General features: G+C 46.0%; 2 protein-coding genes across 49 annotated transcripts in view; one reads left to right on the plus strand and one right to left on the minus strand.

Moving 5' to 3' along the window:
• LOC138923053 (ral guanine nucleotide dissociation stimulator-like) overlaps positions 1-24,483 on the plus strand; it is a 90,334-nt gene that overhangs the window by 49,696 nt on the left and 16,155 nt on the right. For 43 of the 48 annotated variants that reach the window (XM_070259627.1, XM_070259626.1, XM_070259628.1 and 40 more), the window contains 2 exons: positions 5,807-5,962; positions 7,210-7,335. The gene's annotated coding sequence lies outside the window, so the exon portion shown is untranslated. Of the gene's footprint in view, positions 1-5,806; positions 5,963-7,209; positions 7,336-11,808; positions 11,858-24,483 lie in introns of all 48 variants that reach the window. The other 5 variants (XR_011436175.1, XR_011436176.1, XR_011436177.1 and 2 more) reach the window with 1 other exon arrangement.
• LOC138923042 (spermatogenesis-associated protein 31D3-like) lies at positions 1,601-4,572 on the minus strand. The gene is made up of 4 exons (XM_070259553.1): positions 4,335-4,572; positions 3,543-3,588; positions 2,886-2,946; positions 1,601-2,607 (listed from the first exon to the last, which is right to left on the minus strand). The coding sequence occupies exons 1-4, from the start codon at positions 4,530-4,532 to the stop codon at positions 1,770-1,772; spliced, it is 1,143 nt and encodes a 380-aa protein (XP_070115654.1). The 5' UTR covers positions 4,533-4,572; the 3' UTR covers positions 1,601-1,769.

Genomic DNA, 24,483 nt, shown 5'->3' on the forward strand with positions numbered 1-24,483 from the left:
AAGAACAGATTTAGAGCTTCCTCTATGGGGCTCGAAGCCCTCGGATTTGGAGTCGACTTCCAAAGTTGGGTTATTTGAGGGGGGACAGTAGAAATCGGGCAAGGACTGGGATGCAGCATCTTCCAATTTAAACGCCTGTATGGATTCAAGGACCCTGCAGGGCAGGCCCCACTCCATCCTCATACGGAAACTTTTAATATGGGTTTCCATCATCTGTTGTGCACTGGAATCAATGAAGCAAAGCTCCTGGAAGGTATTCAGGGAGGATTCCCCACCCACTGAAGGTGGCAAACTCCTCTGTGTTATTTGGGTGCGGGATTTGTCAGAAAGCAGCAATGTCTGCTTGCTAGCATGCCATGAACTGCACACAGTCCCAGGGAGCCGAGCCTCACTGATTTCCTCAAACTTCTTGCTCAAATGTGCTTTCAGGACATTTTCAAGTTGTTTCTGATCTAGACTTTCCTCCAAGGCCCTTGAAGTTTTCCCTGACAGACTTGCCATGTGACTATTTAGGTCTTTCTCAGAGTCATATGCCGGATCCTTATCTGAAGAGCTCTCTGGGTCACTCAACAGATGAGCTTTTGGGCCGTTCTCTGGGCTATGCCCCTGATCCTTCCCCATCTCCTTCTCTACCTGAAGCAGTTCTGAACCCCTCTCATGGAAGCTTTTGGATTGGCTCAATCCAACATTTAGATCTTTGTTCACCGAGATCCGTGAGAGTCCACGATTGCTTTCTGACTTAGCTATCTCTGAGAAATCTCTTGGAGGCATCATCAGTGACAGACACTCACAGATCCTGCGGGGCAGGCCCCACTGGTGTTGGATGAGCCTCTTTCGAAGGTGATGTTCCAGTTTCTTCCTCAGCTCATCACTGAGAGGAAACTCTACGGGAAGGGTGGAGATGGAGGCATGGGCCTGGGAGGCCTGATGGTAAGGAAAGTTGGGAGCTGAAGAACAAAATTCTTCCTGAGATCTTTGGACTACAGAGGGGGAACCCCACAAACTTTCCTGTTGCTTCTGCAACACTTTCCATTCCAGTTGTTGAATTTCAGATGAGGTGAGAGACTCTGATTCATCCTGGGGTCTATGGTAACACACTCCACAGATCCTTATCTGGGGTAGAGGACCAGATGGTAGGATTGGGAGTGGGGATTTAAGGTGGGCCTGGGACTTGACCTGAGTGAGAGGTAGGGGCTGGGATTGGGGCAGGGTTTGAGGCAAGGGTTGGGGCTGGATCTCAGGCAAGGATGGAGGTGGGCGATGGAGAGGTACTGGGGATTCTTGGCTCATGGAGGCATTTGAGATGGTATTGAAAAGGAAGACTGTGGTGCAGTCACTTGAGTCACGGATAGCAGAGGGCAAGGACTCGCTGTGCAGAGACGGGAGACCCCAGAAGAGCTGCATACATTTTTCCTGTAAATGGTCCTCCAAGATTTTAGGATATGGGGGCTGCTCACGCATGTGCAGCTCCTTTGGTTTGCCTGCACTGCTCCAGAAAGGAAGGGAGAATGCTGAGTCACACTCATCAGCATTTGACTCTGACATTTTCCCCGAAGGATCTAGTTGGTGGCCTGGCCTAAGATTTTTGGGAAAGAGCCCTTCTCCTTCTCCTTTTCCTTCCACATCAGGAAATCACTCCTCTTTCGGACTTGTCTCTCCAGGAGTGACAGGACATGAGGGCTGAGAAATGAGAGGTTACCAGGCTCTATAAGGTTAGCTGTAGGGTGTCTCTCCAGAGAGGACTCTGAAGAATGGAGGGCAAGAAACTCTCAATTAAAATCACGTGGTGCCAAGGTGGAAGGTGCTAAGAACAAGTCTTTGGCACAAGCTTGCCACCAGGATAATTCTGAAATTGACAGGCTTGAATGGTCAGTGCCTCTGATTGTTGGGACATAAGTGGACAACCCACCAGGGCTATCTGGAGATGAGTTCTCTGGAACAGACTTCAATAAAATGGAAACCGATTTAGATTGAGTCACAGTTAAAGGGTGGTCTGTCGGTGGTGAGACAGACAGGCTTGGTGGTCCGTGATGACAAGCCAGTGAGTCACTGGGATTCATTATCTGGGACAAATTTGGTAAGGGGTTAATATCTTGGGAAAGGGTGCGGTCAAGAGAGAAGATCGTATTCAGAGACAGAGTGGCCTCTGGTTGGAGAATAGGATCCATTGCCTGGGTGTCATGTGGTGGGAGAGGGGGAAGGGCAAGGGGTTGGGGTGGGGAATGGTCTGCTGGGAATTTGGACTCCAAGGGAGGAAAAGGCTCTGGTGGCATAGAGTGACCCGGTGGTGAGGGTGAAAGAAAGTCAGCTAAGGGTGTCATTGGGTTAGGTGAGAGGACGGAGGGGGGCGGTGGGGAAGGGTCAGGTGGAGGGGATGGTGTTAGGTCTCCTGGAGGGATTTCTGAGAAGGCAGAGGACAGAGTGAATGATGACTCAGTCCCAGAAGCTGTGGAAGCCATAGAGGACACAGAGGCAGTATCATCTTCCAGGTCCTCCAGGAACAGCAGCCGATTGATCTCAGCAGTTGTGCTATTACACACCTCACAGGAGGGGTCTGGGCATAATAGTTGACGAATGCGGGTGGTATCGAGAGGCCGGCCTAGGGGCCTGCGGGAGACAGGAAGTAGAAAACTGTAGCCAGGACCAGAACAAGGAAAGGAGGACCTGCTGGCCTGTCAGGGGAGGGGCCACCTGAAGCCTGCTGCCCCTTCACAATGCCCCACATCTATGACTTCACCATACACTCAGCAGCCCTCACCCCAAGGCCTTCATTCACATACCCGTTCCTATGGCAAACCCCTCCCATGACTACTGCAGGCTGTACTGAATCCCTGGAATTGCAGAGAACATGTTAAAGAAGGATCAGGAAAGAAAAGACTAGTCACCTTTTCAGAATAGAAATTAGCCTCCTTTTCTCCTCTGTTTCCCTCTGGTAGTTTCTCCAACCTGGGAAACCAGAAGAGTGAATTACATGTAATAAAGGTAGAAGCATAGGTGTTACACGGGAGTCCCTTTATGGGAGACCCTTGGGATATTAACGGGATATTAACTCTGAAAGCCCCAAGAATCAGTAGATGTGGTCAAACGGTCAATGATAATATTAATAAGGTTCACATGTGTTTGTTGCTTCATTTATAAAGTACTGTCACATACATTATCCCATGGGATGTTGAAAACCACCATGTGAGGAACATAGGTCAATGGTTACCTCAAAGAGGAGTCTGATCATCCAGGAAGTCAACGTAGTTTCACAAGGTCAGGAGACAGAAGTTCTGACTCTTGACATCTCCCACGGCAACCCACTGGGCAACACCCATTGTCCAGGCCCATCACTGCTTCATGCCCAGAGCTGGGCAGAGCAGGAATCTGAGAAATGTCTCGGGTTCTGACTACCTTCCCATGAGCCTTTCCTCTGAGGCCTCTATTTTCTGAGAGGGACTCTATCTAGTGACTGATCCTCAGAGACCATGGACCTGGGACCTCATGGAGAGGACAGGAAGGGTCACCCTTGGAGAGCTCAGGTGGGATAGGTGGAACCTTACCACTTGATGTTCCACCTTTTCTTCTCCTCTTGGCTCTGCCCTGACGCTGAGAACAAAAAGAAAAGAATGAGGAGTGAGGACTTAGTTGGCTTGCTCCTCTCTCTAGGAAACTCAGATATTCATCCAAGATTAATGTCACTCTCTATTTTTATTACTAGCACTTTGTGTTCTTTCCCTTTCTGAATTTCTAAAGGTGATAACATACTTTCAATTTTTCCTTCTTTGAAAAACTCGAAGGAGGATTTTTGGCTAGAGTCCACACTTGATCTTCTCAGTCAGAAGTCCTCTGCTCAAGGAGGGCATAGACTCTGAGGCCCACAGTCACATCTGTGCTTCCTCAGATAGGCCCCTGTATCCTGGGACAGAGCTCACACTCCAGTGTCTGCTCAGAGGCTCAGCCCTGCTCTCCTGATCTGCCCAATACAAAGGACGGTTTGGTCGAATGACGCCCGTCATGGGAATGTGACTCGTGATCCAGTGCTGGGAACAGTGTTCTCCTACACAGATCCCAAACTCTCTAAATAACCTAATGCAGGGCCGTGAAATCACTGATGGGATTTTATCCGGGAATCCTCCACCACACCCAGATGGTCTGTGAGTTTTAAATGGGAAACAGTCCCAGCTGAACCCCTAGTCCTGCCTGGCCTATTCCCCTAGGAGGATGATGTTCTATCCTCTATTCAGACTTGCCATCTTAGGAGTCTCTCTGGACCAACTCATTTAAAAATGTGGGACTAGAAATGGAAACAACAATAAAAAATCCCTGTTGGTGGCTTGCCCAGGGATCCTTACCTTTTGGTAGATTTTGGTTTTCCACAAGGTTGGTAAAGATGGAATCCCCACCAGGAAGCACAGGAACAGAAGAAGCAACCACAACCCACACACGATGGTGAGGTTGCGGTCACTATCTAAGAATGTTGAGCAGATGCTCAAAAACAACTCCATATGGCTATTCAGAAATGAGAGAACATTCCATTGACTGAACTCCATTTTCTGAATCGCAAGGCTGCCTGAGGCAACTGAGCTCTGAGAGTGTCCGCACTTGCTTATAATCCCAGGCCTGCATCACAGAGCACTGAAGAGTCACAAAGGGTTTCAGAGGGTGGGGGAGGGGACATGAAGAGGGTGTGCCCATGGCCCTTTCCCCCCACCAGCCCAGCTGATCTCTCCATCCATCCTGGGCCCTCCAGGTCCCTCTGCCCTACCCTGCCATCCTATTTTCCAACTCTGTCCGTTCATGAAATCATACAATTACATTAATGAAATTTTCTGCCTGTTCCACCTGTACTCCAGATATTACCTGGGCCCCCTTTACTGTTTGGAGAGCTTGACTTTGGTTTCACCAATTCCACTGCCTCGAAAGTCTGAAATGCTCCCTGGAATTTTTGCTTGTACCCAGACATTTACACTCAGAATCATATATGTCCTCAAATCCATCTTTCCTTTAGAATGTTTTTGCCTTACATGAACCCTGATATAGAACTTAAAGTTCTTCTTTACTCATTTGGTTTTGTGAATGTTGAATAACAAATTTTAGTTTTTTGCTTCAGTCAGCCTTTACCATTCTCAGCCAGTGGGGCTGACTCAAATAACTGAAATGAGTAATTCATTATTCAACATTCACTAGACTAAAATCAGTACAGGTGTACCTCACTTAATGAAAGGGAAATGTTTAGAGAAATGCATCATTAGGCAATTTCATTGCTGTGTGAACATCACACAGTGTACTTACACAAACCTAAGTGGTAGAGCCTACTACACACCTAGGCTATGTGGTGCTACCTGTATGGGACCACTGTCATATATGTGGTCCATCAGTGACCGAAACATCCTTAATATTGTTATGTGGTGTGTGACTGTGGTGGATGACAATGACAAAATGGAATACCATTTTCAAGGCTTCTAAAATGGAGCTGGGAGGCCATTAAGGAAGTGGGGCTTATGCTTGTACACCACATCCACCACCAGACGTTAACTGAACTTTTGAGCTTTACCTGACAGCAGAGGTCACATCTTGAAGTGTTTCCTCATTCCAAGAAGGGACAGTCTGCCTAGGACCAACTATGTTCTGGCAAGTCAGCTCACCCCATGCCAGAACCAGTCAGTAACTGTTCACTGTAGACCTTTGTAAGCCTGTGTCCTTTCCTTTTATCTACCCCTGCCTCCTTTGTCTTCCTAGGAGCACATTTGAGCTTCTACTCGAATCTACATCTCCTGAATTGCAATTCTTGAGACCCCAAATAAACTTTTTGGTTCTTTTGCAGTTTATGCCTCTTATTTGCTGACTTTATATGGTGACAGAAGTGGGATCCCTAGCTACTGACCTTCAATTCTGGTGCCACTTCACAGACACAAGCAAGGTGCCTGCAAAGAATCTTTTGTGCTCTGCTGTCTCCTCCTGGTGGCTCTGGTTCCTGGTGGTAAGTCCTCCTGGGCCTGGACCTCCCATTTTTGGTAGAGGTCCAGACTCTTTCTGTAGGCGTCCTTTGATACTGGTTCTGGCCATCCTTCCGTTGTCAGCTTTGTCAGAAACTTCTGTTTCTTTCACTCCTTTTTTGGGCCTTTGATCCTTTGGTAAGTTCATACAAATGAGAAATCCATTTTCTAAGAGGACCACCAAAGAACAGCCCCACTCTGGGACTCCTGCTGGTTTTGTCTTTAAAGAATACAGACCTTCTACATGTAGATTTTTGTCCCACTGGGCTCAGATTACTCAGGGTGATTTAAGGCTTCACTGGCCTAAATGGGGCTCCTTTGAAATTCCTAAATTGGTTTATCTGTGCACTCAATTGGAAAAAGCCTATCAAACCAAACAAATAAAATGGGAAACTTTTTAACATTGGTATCTTGAGGCCTCTAAATGAAACACTGAAAAGGACACTTCCTTGCAAGCCATAACAATGTCATAACTAAGAATTTCAAGTGATTAAATGTAAATGCCATCGATAAAAGAATATTAACTCCTCCTGTATTTGTCAGGGTTCTCTGGAGAACCAAGGAGATTATCTATATATATATAATATATATTAATAGTGATATATAATAGAATATATAATCCATTGTATCTATATTTAAATTCATTTATTTAGTTCTATAAATTACATATATACACATAAAATTTATATATAAAAGAAACTTTGGCCTCGCCCCTAACTGCCTAAAAGAATTTAAGACAGAAGGCCTGTTCCAGGAAGGAGCTGTCAACGTAGGGAACTCTAGATGTGGTAGAGAAGAAGGTACCTAGCCGGGCCCATTTTACACAAGTTCTCTCTCATTTGTTTAGAGATGGCCCAGCAAACATTTGGTTTTCTGTCTCCTTGTGAATTGGCTTCCTCCTCTTTGAAGTCCCAAACCATGACCCCCAACCCCGCGCCTTTGTAAAATATCTAAACCCTAACCATAGACCTGGCAGACACGCTGTAGACTGAGCAGCAGCATGAAGACCAGGGTCAACCTGATGACATTGTGGGTGGGACTACTGGCTGCTTGTCCACATCCTTGTCCTGGGTGCCCAGGAAGGCAGTCACCCAGCAACTTGCAGTGAGGTGTGGCGTGTGACTATGTTTCAGCCAATGCAATGGGAGTGGAAGTGGTGTGTGCCATTTCCAGGTTGGAACTTTTGAAAGCAGGTGTGTCTTCTCCGTGTTCCTTCTTTCTCCTTGTGCAGATTGGTTGCAGACGACGATACAGGCATCAGGATTGGCAGAGCCAAGAGACGGGAATTCACGGGTGACTGACACACCCTGTGGAAGAGAACCACCTGCCCAACGCGAAACCCACCTTGGCCTGTAAGGTAATCACACATAAATTTCTACTCTCTGGTTATTCTTTTTCGGGATCTGCTTGTTATTTTCTTAACTATTATGGAAATATTTCAAATATGCAGAAGAGTACATAGTATGACCTCTATCTCCGGCCCCAATACCCAGAAAGAACAGACGTTCAATTCTGCCCTATTTGCTTCCGATGTTGCATTCATTTGCTGGGGCTGCCATGACAAAATACCACACGTAGGGTGGCTTAAACAATAGAAATTTATTTTCTCACGGTTCTGGAGGCTGAAGTTCAAGATCAAGGCATTGGCCGGTATAGTCTCTTCTGAGGCCTCTCTCCCCGGCCGCTTCTCCCTGTGTCCTCACACGGTCTTCCCTCTGTGTGTGTCTGAGTTCTAATCTTCTCTTCTTATGTGAGTATCAGTCACATTGGATTGGAGCCTACCCATGTGACCTCACTTTACCTTAATTACCTCTTTAGAGGCCCTCTCTCCAAATACAGCCCTATTTTGAGGTCCTGGAGTTAGGACTTCAACATATGAATTTTCAGGGACATGATTCAGCCCACAACGATATCTCTGTTTTTAAGAAGCAAAATGTTGCTGTCACACCTAAAATTCACATTTCCATCCCGTTCTCCTCCCTCCCTCATCATAGGTATCAATATCCTAAAATTAATTACATTCTTTATGATTCCAAGAATATCCATGTGCATGGCTCCATTAACAAAAGATTACATTTTTATGCATAGTCAAGACATACATGTGTATGTCTCCGTTAACAAATTCTTACATTGTTATGCACTTAAAAAATGTACAGGAACAGCATCACACTGCACATGTCCTTCTTTGATTGGCTTTGGGCTATAAATGGGGAAGGAAAAACAGCAGCCGAGGGTAAGAGAATAAATAAACGGCTTATGCATAAAAACCCAAAAGGACAGATTTCCAAGAGCATCCAGGTTGGTGACCATGTGCAGGTTCTGGGAGAGTGGTTACCTGGAGAGGGCGTGGAAGCTCACTGCCCTTTCCCCATGCCTTGCCCTGTGCGTCTGTTCCATCGAGCTATTCCCGAGTAATATCCTTTTCTAATAAACAGGTAATCTAGTAAGTAAGAGGTTTCTCTGAGTTCTGTGAGCCGCCCTAGCAAATTCGTCGAACCGGAGTAGAGAGTCTTGAGAACCTCTTACTGACAGCCAGTTGCTCAGAAGCATAGGTGACAGCCTAGACTTGCTCTTGGCACCCGCAGTGGGGGCAGTCTTGTGGGGCTGAACCCTTAACCTGTGGGATGTGATGCTGTCTCTGGGTACATAGTGTCAGAATCGAGTTGAATTGTAGGACACCCAGCTGGTGTCCCAAGAATTGCTTGTTGGTGTGGGGGACTCCCCTGACCCCCAACCCCACACACATTGGAATTGGTACCAGAACCTAGGAACAAACTGTGAAAGATAAGCATCTTAGCTTGGGTTCCCATAACAAAATGCCATAGCGTGGGTGACTTAAACAACAGAAATTTATTTTCTCACCATTCTGGGGGCTGGAAGCCTGAGAGCAGGATGCCAGCATGGTCAGGTTCTGGCGAGGGCTCTCTCCTCAGCTTGCATAAGGTCCCCTTCTCACTGAGTCCTCAGATGGCGGGGTGTGTGTATGCGTGTGAAGAAACAGAAAGAGAGATCTCTTCCACTTCTGATGAGGCCACAGTCCTATCTGATTTAGGTTCCACCATTATGACTTCATTTTCACCATAATTACTTCCTAAAGACCTTGTGTCTGGACATGGTCACAAGGGGGGTCAGGGCTTCCATATATGAATGGTGGGGAGAGAGAATTCAGTCCATAGCAATAAATAAAGAGCAAATAAATAGAAACAAAGGTTTGGCATTTCTCTTTCTCATTTCCTTTCTTCCTGACTTTACTGTCTTGCTCTTTGTCTAGCTTCTTGAACAAGCAGCTCATTGGTTTCTAATTTTTCTTTTTAGATACGTATGTTGAAGGTATCTTTCTTCTAAGTATTGTTTAATTCCATCCACCAGATTTTGTCATGTAGTGCTTTCAGCTATAAATATTTCCTGAGTTCCATATGAGATCCCTTTCAATGCAAGGTTCTATAAGTTCCCAGCCATTAATATTATTTTCTCATCTGTCGCTCCTTTTACAAGTATGTAATGTTCCTCCTTGTCACCATGTTGGTTTTGTCTGGAGCTTTACCTCCAGATTTCTATAGATATACTTTTTTATTGACAGGTAAAGGACAAAATGAGGAAATATTTTTGCTAGATATAAGCATGGTATCTGTCTACACTCCTGGGACAGTGTAGACTTCTAATCTGTCACTTATCCACCTTTGTGAAAAGGAATTCTAATATTGGCTCACTGAAGTCATTTTGGTCAACAGCACAGGAAATCGGTAATATGTATGTGTGGGGACCTGGAAATGGCCACCCCAAGATATGTCTCTTTGGCATCAGGATTATTTGAGGCTGATTGCTTTTGATAAACTGGGACAGGGAAGGAGGAATGGAACTTGCCCTTTGTTAGGGCACATTTACATTTGTAAGGTAAATCTCTATCTGTAAAAGTTGCCTCCCTCTCTGTACCAGGAAGAAGAAAGGAGATGACCTTCTCTCTAAAAACTCTTAATCAATACCAAAGGCAAGGACTTAAATCTGCATTTTATTGTGCTAGTCTGGTAACCTCCTGTAACTGACTTTCCTCCCCCTCCCAACGTTGGCATTTCTTAAGGATTAAGCATCTTTCCTTAGGCTAGGAACTGATTGCTGAGCTCACCTGTGACTGCCCAGCTCCAGACAATCGACTTGAGTCCTGCCATGCCCACTGAGATAGCAGACCCACTACCTGCTGTGTCCATCAAGTGCCGACAGGGCAATCTTGTGACTATTGTGGGAGGGACATTTCAATCACATGTGAAACACCCCATTTGGCGGTATATAACCACTATGTGCACCCCACTTCTTTGGTGCCCTTTCTTCCTTTGGGAAGAAAGGCACCGGGCCACGGTTCCTCATAAAGCTTTGTTTAATTTTCTCTTGCTTTTCTGTCTCATGTGAATTTAATTCGTTCTCCAGCCAGACGAACCCACACTTGGGAAGAGGAAATGTCTTCCTCCCCTACATATGTTTTCATCAGTCAGATAGTCCATGTTGTGCTGTATTCACAACAAACTCCTAAGTCTCAGCTAAAAATGACCAAGGTTTATTTCTCGAACATGCTCCATGTCATCAGGGGCTGGCTCTGTATTATCCTTGCTCAGTCTGGAGGATTGAGTAGATGGCAGCTAAAAGATGCTCGATCCAACTTCTTGCACAACTGCCAGGCAGGAAAAACACACTCCTACTGTTTGCCAAAGGTTTTTCTGGAAGAGACAGCCTCATTTTTGCTCAAGTTTCATTTGCCAAAGGCTCACAAAGTCACATTTGACTTTAAGGGGCCAAGAAGATACATCCCTTCTGTGTGCCAGAGAAGAGCCGACACTATTTGGTGAACGGCAGTAATAATAACTATACGCTGTGCTCTATTGTGTCTTCCAAAGCTTATTTTTGCTTTTTGTTTGTTGATTTTTTCAAAAATTCCCTTCAGTTATGTGAGTTACCGTAAGTCCTTCTAGTCAATTTCTTTAATAAGAAAACTGAAGTTAGCCAGAGTTAGCTTCTTTTGCTTAAACAAAAAAACCGATCTAATGCATTAGACTTTGCGTTATAAATGTTACTGAGCAGCTTAGGAAAATGAACTTCAGTTTACACCTTGGGCTGGTTTTCAAGAAAGGGTACACACCGATTTTTGAAGGATAAGGTTTTAATAGGAAAAGAAGCAGGGCATGGCATGAGCCAATATTTAGATCCGAATAATTATTGGTGACTGCAGCATGTCAGGCAGGGAGCCAACTGTTTTTGCATATGCTCTCTAAGTCAATTTTAATTCTTTATAAGAACAATATGAGGTGAATCTTAATATTCATCACTTATATATGCAGAAACTGAGGGTCAGGGAGGTGAAATGACCTGTGCAAAAGTCACTTAACTAGCAAATGATGGCTTTGTTTCAAGTCCATCATCTGATCAGGCAGAGGTAAAAGAGAAGAATGCAATGTGTGTTTTTGGGTAGTGGGTACTGTTTGGTTTGGCAGGACTGTGGGATACATGAAAGGCGGAGGGGCCCTTGAGTGCTAAGGCAGAGAGTTGGAGTCTATCAGGTAGGCAGTGAGAGGAAGGTTTCCGCATCAGAGAGGGCACTGGTGGAGCCATGCCTCAGAAACATTGATCTGCTATTGTCCTCTACGATGAAGAGAAATGAGGCACGCTGGAGGCTTGGAGACCAGTTGGAGGAGCATTGTAAAAACTCACATAGGCCTGAATGGGCATGGGTGTTGGCAATGGAAAAAGAAAAAAGTATTCTATCGAGTCTCCAGACACCCAGGGAATTGCTGAACGAAGTCTGAGTTCTCCCTATGTAGATAGCTCATACTTTTCATTATAGGTTTCTCAAGAACTTGCTCCCAGAAAAACCTGGATGGAGAACAAAACAGGTAAGTGCCCAAGTGAGAAATCTACAAAGCTCCTCTCCCCCAAAATCACCTCTTCCCCATCTGGCATGTCTGGTTCTGGCATGTCTTGCAGGTGGTCAGTCATGTCCATCACCTGGTTTCGGTGTGTGCGACACCTGTATCTGGTGTATCCGGCAGGTGGTTCTCACAAGACTTGTAGGTGGTTCAGACGTGTCCAGAAGGTGGTTCTGGTGTGTCGGGCATCTGGTTACAGTGTGCCTGGCATGTGGTTCAGGATTCTCCATCTAGTGGTTCAGGCTGGTCTAACAGGTGGTTCAGGTGTGTCCAGCCGCTGTTTCAGCTGTTTCTGGAACCTGGTTCTGGCCTGTGCTGGACCTGTTTCTGGTGTATCCATCATATGGATCTGGCATGTCCAGCACAGTGTTTGGGCGTGTTCAGCAGGTGGCTTCAGCGTACTGGGCGCCTGGTTCCATCGTATCTGACCATTGGTTCTGTGGTGTCTGGCAGGTAGTTCCTGTGTGTCTGGCATATGGTTCCAGTATGTTCTGAAGGTGGTTCCGGCGTGTCCGACTGGTGGCTACCATGTGTCCGGAACCTGATTCCTTCGTGTGTGGTTGGTGCATTCAGTGTGTCCAGGTGTTGGTTCTGGCGTGTTTGACAGTTGGTTTCCGCATGCCTGGCGGGGGATTCCAGGCTGTCTGGCAGGTTGCTCTGGCCGTTTCTGGAAATTGGTTCTGGCGTATCCAGGACCTGGTTCCGGTTTATCCAGCAGGTGATTTTGGCATGTCCGGCAGGTTGTGCTGGCGTGTTAGGCTGGTGGTTCCGGCTTGTCTGGCAGGTGTTTGTGGCATGGCCAGCACCTGGTTCTGCCGTATTCGGGAGGTGGTTTCAGTGTATCTGGCACATGGTCTCGGCATATCCAACAGGTGGTTGCGAAGTGTGTGACAGGTGGTTCCTGTGTGTCTGGCATGTGGTTCTGGTACGTTCGGAAGATGGTTCCAGCATGTCCTTTGGGTGCTTCTGGCATGTCTGCAAGGTGGTTCTGGCGTGTCAGTGTCATGATTCCAGTGTGTCCGGCGGGTGGTTCCAGGTGGTTCTGGCGTGTCTGGTGGGTGCTTCTGGTGTGTATGGCGGGTCATTCAGGCATGTCTGTATGGTGGTTCCAGGTGTGCGGCAGGTGCTTCTGGCATGTCTGTTGGATTTTTCCGGTTTCTAAGGGGCCTGGTTCCAGGTTATCCGGCAGGTGATTTTGGCTTGTCCAGAAGGTGGTTCCGGCGAGTGAAGCAGGTGGTTCAGGCGTGTCCAGCAGGTGGTTCATGTCTGTCAGTGATGTGGTTCCGGCATTTCCAGCACATGGTTCTGGCACTCTGAGAGATGGTTCTTTCATGCCCGTCATGTGATTCTGGAGCGTCCATCAAGTGGTTCTTGTGTATCCGGCAGGTGATTTTGGCGTTAGAGTCAGATGGTTCTGGTGTGTCCTGCAGGTGCTTCTGGCACGTTGTGGACCTGATTCTCACATCTGCGGTGGGTGGTTCCACCGTTTCCAGATGATGCTTCTGAAGTGTCCAACAGTTGGTTCCAGCATTTAAGGCAGGTGGGTCACACAAGTCCCGCCCGAATCATTCGGCCGAGGCACGAAAGATTGTCCTTCCACATGCTTAGGAGGAGAGAGACAATAGGATTTTAACCAACCACTCTTTGGAAGTTAAGAAAAACTTGCTTCCCACAGTGCTCTTACAGCATACTGGCAACCTCTCATGCCGCCCTTGTGCATGGGTGGAGAGAGTGTTCACAAAGCAGCTATGGAAGAAAGGCCAAGTTTGCTCAGCAGAGTCCTACATTGCCCTAAAATTGCAAGGCACAAAACACTGCCTCCAACCCTCAAGGGGAGATGAGCAATAATCCATCTTGCTTCCAGCTCTTTGGGAAGCTGAGAAAGAACTCACTTGCCACACTGTTCTTATAGTGTACCTTGAACATCTCATACAAAGGCACCTGAAATGCTGTTTATTTGGAGCCCTTAACTCATTGCTTTAGAACTTCTGCTTTTGGGGCATTTCCATCTTGCCAGCCCGGCTCAGACAAAATGCCTACATCTTCTCCTTAAGCAAGGAGGCTGAGGCCCGAATGATTGTGCATCCACATGCTTAGGAGGAGAGAGACAATAGGCTTTTAACCACCGCTTTTGTGCACTGGAGGAGAGAGTGTCAGAAAGCACCTATGGAAGAAAGGCCCCTTTGCTCTCAGCCGTGCCCTACATTGCTCTAGAGGTGGAAGGCACAAAGCACTGCCTCCATCCCTCAAGGGGAGACAAGGCACAAACCATCTTGCTTCCAGCTCTTTAGGAAGCTGAGAAAGAAGTCACTTTCCACAGTGCTCTTACAGCATATTGGGAACCTCTCATACACAGGCAGCTGAACGCCATTTCCTCCCAGCCCTTAACTCGCTGCTTTAGAACTTCTGCTTCTGCCACATTTCCCTCTTGCCAAGCCGGCTCAGGGGTAATGGCTACATCTTCCCCTTAAGCAATTGGGCCAAGGCCCAAATGATTGTGATTCCACAAGCTTAGGAGGATAGAGACAAGAGGCTTTTAACCAACTGTCCTTGTGCATTCGTGGAGAGAGTGTCAGAAAACCCCTATGTCAGAAAGGCCCATTTGCTCTCAACCATGCCCTATATTGCTCGAGAGGTGGATGGCACAAAGCACTGCCTCCGTCCCTCAAGCGGAGACAAGCCACAAACTGTCTTGCTTCCAGCTCTTTAGGAAGCTGAGAAAGAACTCACCTGCTGGATATGCTTGAACCAGGCACCTTAGAGGCTGGAAAAACCCGACAGGCATGCCGAAAGCACCCGCCGAACACTCTGGAACCACCACACAGACATCCCATAACGACCCAGCAGACTCACCGGAAGCACCCACCGGACACACCAGATCCACCTGGAACCACCCACTGGACACACTGGAAACATGAGTCTGACACACCAGAACCAACTTCCAGACATGCTGGAAGCACCTAACGGAAAGGCTGGAACCGTCTTCTGAACCTACCAGAACCACATGCCACATACTTCGGAACCACCTGTTGGATATCCCAGAACCAAGTACCAGATACACTGAAACCACCTCCCAAATACGCCAGAACCAGGTGCCAGACACGCCACAAACACCTGCCACACAAGCTGGAACCACCATCCTAACACGCCAGAACAACCGGCTGGATACGCCAAAATCACCTGCCAGATACACCGGAACCAGGTCCTGGATACGCCAGTACCAATTTCTGGAAAAGGCTGGAAAATCTGCCAGACACGCCAGAATCACCCACCGGACATGTGGGAACTAATTGCAAGACAGGCCGGAACCAAAGCCAGGACACTCTGAAAGCATCAACCGGACAGGATGGAATCAGGTCCCAGACACACTGTTGCAACCTGCTGGACATGCCGGAACCACCTTTCGAATGTACCAGAACCATATGCCAGACACACAGGAACCACCTGCCAGACACCATGGAACCAACTGTCAGATACACCGGAACCAGGCTCCCAGTGTGCTGAAGCCACCTACCGAATATGCCAGAACCATGTGCCAGACACGCTGGAACCATGTGACGGATACACCAGAAACAGGTCCAGCACAGGCCAGAACCAGGTGCCGGACACACCTGAAACAGCTGCTGGACACACCTGAAACACCTGCTAGACCAGCTTGAACCACTTGACAGACAGTCTGGAACCACATGCTGGGCACACCAGAATCAGGTGCCCGACATGCCAGAACCACCTGCTGGACACGCCTGAAGCACCTGCCAGTCTTGTGAGAACCACCTGCCAAGAACTCCAGAAACAGGTGTTGCACACACCAAAACCAGGTGCTGGACATGAATGAACCACCTTAAAGAAATGCCAGAACCAAGTCCCAGACACGAGTGAGTCACCTGCAAGACATGCCAGAACCAGGTGCCTGACATGCTGGAACCACCTGCCACTCACGTCGAAATCACCTGCCGGATACGCCGGAACCATGTGCTGCACAGGCGGGAATCACATACCAGACATGCCGGGACCACCTGTTGGATATGCCAGAACCAGGTGCCTGATTCACTGAAACTACCTGCCAGGCACACAAGAACCAGGTGTCAGACAGGCCTCGACAACCGACTGGGCACGTTGAAATCACCTGCATGATACCCCGTAACCATGTGCCAGACAGAACGGGACCACCTGCCGGACACACCGGAGCCACCTCTCAGATATGCCAGAACCACATGTTGGACACGCCGGAACCATCTCCCGGACTGACCTGAACCACCTGCTGGACACGCCAAAATCACCTGCCTGATACGCTGGAACCAGGCACCTTGGATGCTGGAAAAACCTGGTAGACATGCCGTAACCACCCGCCACACACTCTGGAACCACCACACAGACATGCCAGAACGACCCGCCAGACACACTGGAAGCACCCACCAGACAAGCCAGAACCACCTGGAACCAAATGACGGACATGCTGGGACCATGACTCTGACACGCCAGAACCAACTCCCGCACATGCCTGAAGCACCCAACGGTCACGCCTGAGCCATCTTCCGAACGTACTAGAACCACATGCTAGACACTTCGGAACCACCTGCCAGACACTTCGGAACCATCTGTTGGATGTGCCGCACCCAGGTACCAGATACCCTGAGGCCACCTGCCGTATACGCCAGAATCAGGTGCCAGACATGCCACAAACACCTGCCACGGAGGCCGGAACCACCAGCGTAACACATTGGAACAACCTGCTGGACACGCCAAAATCACCTGCCGGATACACCAGAACCAGGTCCTGGGTACACCAGAAGCAATTTCTGGAAAAGGCCGGAACAACCTGCCGGACACACCGGAATCACCCCTGGACATGCGGGAACCAACGGCCAGACATGCTGGAACCAACACCTGGACACTCTGAAAGTACCAACCGCACACGATGGAATCAGGTCCTGGACACATGGTAGCCACCTGATGGACACGCTGGAACCACATTCAGAGCGTACCGGAACCACATGCCAGACACGCAGGAACCACCTGCCAGAAACCATGGAACCCACTGTCAGATACGCCGGAACCAGGCACCCAGTACGCTGAAGCCACCTGCCGAATATGCCAGAACCATGTGCCAGCCACGCTGGAACCATGTGATGGATACACCAGAAACAGGTACAGCAGAGGCCAGAACCAGGTGCCTGAAATGCCAGAACCACCTGCTTGACACAGCTGAACCACCTGTCAGTCTTGTGAGAACCACTTGCCGGATACACCAGACGCAGGTGTCGCACATGCCAAAACCAGGTGCCAGACACATGTGAACCACCTGCCAGTCTTGTGAGTACCACCTGCCAGATACACCAGACACAGGTGTCGCACATGCCAAAACCAGGTGCCGACATGACGGAACCACCTGCAAAACATGCCAGAACCAGGTGCTGGACATGCTGGAACCACCTGCCGGACACGTCGAAATCCCCTGCCGCATACGCCGGAACCACATGTCACATGTGCTGGAATCGCCTACCAGACATGCCGGGACCACCTGTTGGATACGCCGGAACCAGGTGCCTGATTCACTGAAACTACCAGCCGGACACGCCAGAATCAGGTGTCGGACACGCATGGAAAACACACAGGATATGTCGAAATCACCTGCATGACATCCCATAACAATGTGCCAGAAAATAAAGTACCTAGGATGTGTGAAATCCTATTGAGGCATATTCATATAATGCATTTATTATCGTCTTTCTCGCTTTTTCTGTTTTATTGTTATAATTTTTTTTTTTTTGAGGAAGATTAGCCCTGACTAACATCTACCACCAATCCTCCTCTTTTTGCTGAGGAAGACTGGCCCTGTGCTAACATCCATGCCCACCTTCCTCTACATTATATGTGGGACTCCTGCCACAAAATGTCTTCATGAGTGGTGCATAGGTCTGCACCCAGGATCTGAACCGGCAAACTCCAGGCCACTGAGGGAGAACATGTAAACCTAACCACTGTGCCACCAGGCCAGCCCCAAGTTTTCTGTCTTTTTAAAGCAATTTCAATTCTTGCATTTGTTTCACCAGCAGTGGTATCATCATCTTGGACAGTTCCTCCAGAGTCACAGTATCTAAAATTTGGAGCATTTCTGTTGCTTGTTTGGATAAGTGATGTCAGAATGTCTAGTAAATCTTCCCTAGGAGAACTGTCTAAAAGACGTCTCAATTTAGCAACTGCAGGGACATGTATATTCAACATTTCAATCGATAGTAGTTCATTTTTATAGAACTCTTCTGATAATTCTCCCAGCTTCTCTTTAGTTTTACAGGTGTTGAAAAATCCCTCAAGTCAGTCCAACAGTTCCACTTTAATAGCAGGATATGACTTCTCTTTTAAATCTGTACCATCTGCAAACAGCACAGGCATGTGGTCAACAAAAGTGAGTGGGAATTGGGCTGGGTACTGCCCACAATCTGAACCATCAGTGCCGCGGCCCCAATCCTGTGCAGTGGTGGCAGATCCTGAGTATTGCTGGCCAGGTAGGTCATGCTGGGGATGAGACTTAGGATGGTGCTCTGCAGCCCTCGAGCAGGCAGCTCCACACCAGCTGCCAGTTGCAAGTCCAGTCCACACTGAGTGCACATGGGGGAGCTTGGAAGCAGGAAGCCATCTGGGTGAGCAGCAGCAGGAAGTGGCTGAAGGAAAATTATGGGAAGATGAGGGGAGAAAATGTATAATAAATAAAGCTTGCCTTGTTATGCAGATAAATCTCTCAGTTAAAAAAATTCTCTAGGGGTTGGCCTGATGGTTCACTGGTTAAGTGTGCACGTTCCACTTTGGTGGCCTGGGGTTCGCCGGTTCTGATCCCAGGTGCAGACATGGCACTACTTGGCACGCCAGGCTGTGGCAGGTGTCCCACACATAAAGCAGAGGAAGATGGGCGTGGATGCTAGCTCAGGGCCAGTCTTCCTCAGCAAAAAGAGGAGGATTGGCAGCAGTTAGCTCAGGGCTAATCTTCCTCAAAAAAAAAAATTCTGTAGGGGCTGGCCTGGTGGCACACGGGTTAAATTCACACATTCTGCTTTGATGGCCTGGGGTTCACCAGTTCAGATCCCAGGTGCGGACCTACACAACACTTATCAAGCCATGCTGTGGCAGGCATCCCACGTATAAAGTAGAGGAGGATGAGCATGGATGTTAGCTCAGGGCCTCTCTTTTTAAGCAAAAAGAGGAGGGTTGGTGGGGAATGTTAGCTCAGGGCTAATCTTCCTCAAAAAAAAATTCTCTAAGAGTCATTCTCTTTCTGGTGCCGATGCTTTTACTAATGGAAATTTCCTTTAGAAACATAAATTTCCTTTCCAAAGAGGAAGTCTATCCTTCATTTAAAGCAGTCAAGGTGGAGATCAAGAGTTTTTCCTGCATCTGCTGGCTCTCGATTGCTTTTGGCTCCAAATAATTTGTATGTCAAAGTACCATACTTTGGGCATCTTCAGCATTCCTTCAAGAAGAAACAACTTGTTCTTGGAAGTCTCTGTCTCCTCCCCAACCCAGATGCACTCAAGCTGTTAGGGGCCAACAGCAAACAGGGTTCTGCCTCAAGAAGCTTTGGGGAAGCCTCTTCACCCTCAAAGGCCTGAGACACACTAGAGGGATAGATCACTGCAGGTTCTTCAGCCATTGAAAATAATATAAACAGCTCCATTCTCATAAATTTAACAACTTGAAAACAAGGAACAACTTACCAAAAATTTCAAACTAACAAAACTCAACCAAGATGATAGTATTTTCCTCAATCGGGCGCTGCTAGCCAAGCTTTTTGCCACAAAACTCAAGACTTGGATTCATGCGACACACCTGAAGAAAGCACAAACTCTGGGGGGAACTGCACATCATTTGGTGACTTAAAAATAAAGATTTCTCCAAATGGAAGCAGACAGTATCTGATGCGAAGGTTTCCAAGGTGTCTGGACCAGGTCTGTTGGAAGTTTGTCTGCCAAACCTTTGAGGATGACATGACACTTCAGATCATCTCCAATGCCTCTGATCTTGATAACATGCAAACTTCAGGTAAAAAGTGCCAGAGAGTTCTCCCTCCTCTCACTCCGTGTTCCTCAAATGTGGCCACAATAGGTTTCCAATCTGTGTGTTTTTCCTCCAACCTGGGACATGACTCCCAGAGAAGCTCCTTCCTGGCATCGAGGGACGAGAGGCTACTGAAACTGGAAAAATCTGACTGCAGATCAACAGTGCTTTCAGAGAAAGATCGCAATCAAAATGGGGACATGTGAAAGTTAATAAACGGAAACGTAGTTGAAATAGTGTTGGAAGGCTAATAGAGGGAGTTCTCATGCCCTATGTCAAAGGCGCAGTGCAACAGGAAGAATAAAGACTTTCTCTTCCTGACCAGTCAGAAACTAACCCAAGGAGAGACAGTCACAACTCTGCCGATGAAAAGCCACTGCCCTCAAGACTGTGTCCAATAGCCCCCACAGTTTTCCCCACTCTGAGATAAAAGAGCTTCTCCTCTCTTCCTTGCTGGGTGCTCCTGCATGGCTTGCCATGGTTGCACACTCCAAATGGCTATTCTTCGCTAATCCCAGATAAACCAATTTTTGCCAGAGAAATAACTGGCTGTCTATTTGTTTAAGGGCAAGACTTGTTAATAAGCAAGAGATGTAGAGAAAACATTTGATACAATCCAACTCTTGTTTGTCATAAAATTTTCTAGCAAGTTTGAAATAGATGGAAACTACTTTCACTTGTTGAAGGTCATCTACAGAAAATGCACAGTTGACTTCATGCTTAACAGGAAAACACTAAATGATTCTCCCCACAATAAGGAACAAGGAAAGGAATACCACTTTCACTACTCTTATTCAACAAAATACTGAAGCTTCTGGCAATAACAGAAGTAAAGGAAATAAAAGCCATAGAGTTTAGAAAGGAAAAAATGTAACCATTCCTAGTTTCATTGTTGTCTGTGTAAAAAAACTCTGGGAATCTCCAAAAAAAAAAAAAAAATCAGAACTAATACGTGAGTACAAAAAGTTCACCAAGTACAAAGTACAAGATCAACACACAAAAGACAATTTTATTTCTACAACTAATGATGAACCTGCAGATGATAAACTTGAAAATGCTGTATTATTTAAAACCACTCCGAAGAACATGAAATATTCAGGCATAAATTCAAGAACATGTGTACAGGATCTGATGCTGAAAATTATAAAATACCGATTACAGTGATTAAAGAAGATGCAAATAAATTGAGAGCCTTACTATTGTCAAAGACAAATGCAGCAGAAATTAGTTAAAGTGGTGAAAGCAGATTTTATTCAGTAACAGCTGACAAGCTGAGCTGCGCTCAGATTTGTACGGAGGTGAATCTAGAATTTTAAAGAGGGAATGAAGGAGCAGGGTTCAGGGGCTCAGTAGAGTCAAAGAAGTGAAAAAGTACAAAGGTTGGTCAGCGTAACTGTGATTAGACCCACTGTGTTCGTTACTTTGCAGTTATCAAAGTTAGGATTCTATCCTCACTCAGAAGTTGAGAGAAAGAGGCTCTATCTGTCTTAATGATCGTATTTCAAAGGAGTGGCTCTTAGGTCCTTTAGAGAATTGTGAGAGATACATATCTACAGTTGTAAGCCCTCTTTAGTAAATACTCTAAGAAGGGGGATCGGAGGCCTATAATTGGGTGTTGACTAAAATAAATAGCAAATTTTTCTGTCAGCTTTGAGCTCTCAGGAAGGCATTTTAATGGTGGGCTGGAGTCATTCCGGTTACACAGACTCATGCAGCTAGAAGCCACGCCAGAGTCTGGTTGAGTCTCCTCCTGGTGTGGGGGTTTGGAAGGAGTTGTTATGTGCTGAGAATTCTGCAGTCCTCACCATGTTACTGGATAGAATAATGAGTACAGGTCTCAATTATCCCCAAATTGATCTATAGGTCTAATATTATTCTAATAAAAATTCCACCACAGTTTGTAGACAGAGACACCTTTTTCTAAAATTTATATAGAAAGGCACATAGCTGAGAGTAGCTAAAACAATCATGACAGGAAGAATAATGCGGCAGTAAACACTTTAACAATATTTAGTATTGCCTTGTACATACTGTAATCACAGCATCATCATTTTCATTGTAGGACAGCTACATAAATCAATGGAACAGAGTAGAGAATCCAGAAATGGACCACAGAGTTATACCCTAGTGATCTCTGACACCAAGAGTGAACCTTAATGTAAATTATGGACTTTGAGTGATAATGATGTGCCTATGTATGTTCATCAATTGTGAAAAGTATACTACTCTGATGAGGGATATTGACAACAGAAAGGTTATGCACATGTGGGGGCAAGGACTATATGAGAACACTGTGTATTTCATTAAATTTTGCTGTAAATGTAAAACTGCTCTAAAAAATAACATCCATTGATTTTTTAATAGGCAATACAAGAATACCTTGTAGTGATAAAACTGATCATTATTTTAGCTGTGATGGATACACAAACTTGCACATCTGATAAAATTGTACAGAACTAAATACACAGGAACAAATTAGTACAAGTAAAACTGGAGAAATCTGAATAAGATAGTGGATTGCATCAATGCCAACAAGCTGGCTGTGGTATCGTCCTATAGTTTTGCAGAATGTTATCATTGTAAGGAACTGGGTAAAGTGTACACTGGAACTTTTGGAGTTATTCCTTACAGCAGTGTAGAATCTACAACGATCACACTATAAATTTCAATTAAAAATAGTTGGCAAATGGAAAGTCAGTCTATGTTTTAAGTTAGGAAGTTTCATTAAATGGTCAGTCCCATTACTTTATAAATTGAATACAATGCCAATAAAAATTTTAACGAGCTTTTATGTTGAGTTAGATAAATGATCCTACATGGAAAAAATAAACACATAAGCTAAGCTAGGAAAATATGGACCAGGAAGAACTCTGAGGGAGGAGCTGCTCTATCACACATTAAAAATATTGCAGAGACTGTAATGCGACAGGAGAGGATTGTTGCATGCACAAGAAGAGCAGAGAATGGAAAGGGAGGGGAGAGGGTGGCAGAGTTCAGGAGAGTGGGGGAGGGGTGGCCTGATTGGAAGTTGTTGACACGGGGAAGCCGGAGCTCACTAAGTAGAAGGCAGGCACCCTATGTGATGGTTTAGGGAGCATATGTGGCTTTCTCTGGCGGTCCTGTGTTGAAAGCAGAACGAGAGTTTTGGAAACTGGCAGTTACTGACCAAGTGCTGACTGTTCTGTGCTGAATGCTGCAGGGGCTGTGATTTGGCTTCTTGGGATGTTTGCTTCCCACGTTGGGAGTCAGAGTTATACTGTCATATATGATCTGGCCTTTGTCCATTTGTATATTCAGTCTCAAAAAAACAGTCGGTGCACAAATTCATCAGTTAGCTCGTCATTAAAAAATACTCTCTTGGAAAGTTAAACCTTCGAAAGTTAAAAAGATGAAAATGGTAAAAAGATGAAAGACGCCAAATAAGTTTTATAGATAAATATGAAGAAATTGAATAAGAATCTCAAAATAAAATATCCAGCAGTGAAGTAAATTTACTTGAGAATATATCATGCAAACTATGTTTAAGTAGAGTGTCATTTTTATTATCAGCATAGGAGAAAAGATGAGTTATGGAAGGGATTCTGCTCGTGCTCAGTTATTTCCTTTATTTAACATTAAATCTTGAATAAAGTATAATGTCAAGCTGACTCATTTACTCCTTCATTTTAAAAGCTGAAGACTATTTCCTTGGTTTTTAAATAATGAGGTGTAAAGAAGGGGGTGAGGTGTTGAAAATAACTTCCACTGAGATTGACAGTAGCAATTGCTCTTGATTTTTTTGAGAGTCGTGGGGTCGCCCATCAAAGCAGGAATGCTATTTATGTTCAGAAATTAAGAATCTGAATTTTATTAGAAATTTTGACTTTTATACACCCTCAAAAAGTAAACTTAGGAATTTATTTGAATTTTTAGCTCTGTTGAGGTATGAGTAATAGACAAAAAATGCACACGTTTTCTATATGTGTATTGATTAGTTTGGACATATGCATACACCCATCATATCATCCCCACAACCAAGTGCTGAACACATCCATGACCTCCAAAACTTTCCTTGTGATTTTTGTGTGTTTTTTTAAGCTTAGGAATTTCATGGATTTTAACCTAGTGCTCAGATAAAAGAGGGAGAAGATGAGGTGTACATTGTTTCATTATGGTACCTTAAGACATAGACTGTCAACATACACATGACTTCTGAAAAGCAACATTTATTACTTTCACAATGAAATATTTTCTCCTATTTCCTTCAAATATATGGCCTTCTTATTCTACCCCCCACCCACTTCCTTTTTGAGTAGGGACTCAGGAGAAATTTCCAATGGTACTAACAAACAGGGTCCAAGGGGTGGCTGCCCCTCAGCCCTGCAGGCTTTTCCCCTGTGAGAAGCGACCACTTTGCACGTGTGTGAGCCAGTGTGGAACAGGACAGAGTATGTCTGCAGAATGGTTCAGCCTGCCCAGCCCCTTTGCTGCTTCTAACCTATGGCCACGAAAAAGGCTAAATGGAGGGAAATTAAACTTTGATGTGTTGATGATTGAAAAGGAAA

This window comes from Equus caballus, unplaced genomic scaffold (genome assembly GCF_041296265.1).
Source record: "Equus caballus isolate H_3958 breed thoroughbred unplaced genomic scaffold, TB-T2T haplotype2-0000440, whole genome shotgun sequence".
Taxonomy (NCBI): domain Eukaryota; kingdom Metazoa; phylum Chordata; class Mammalia; order Perissodactyla; family Equidae; genus Equus; species Equus caballus.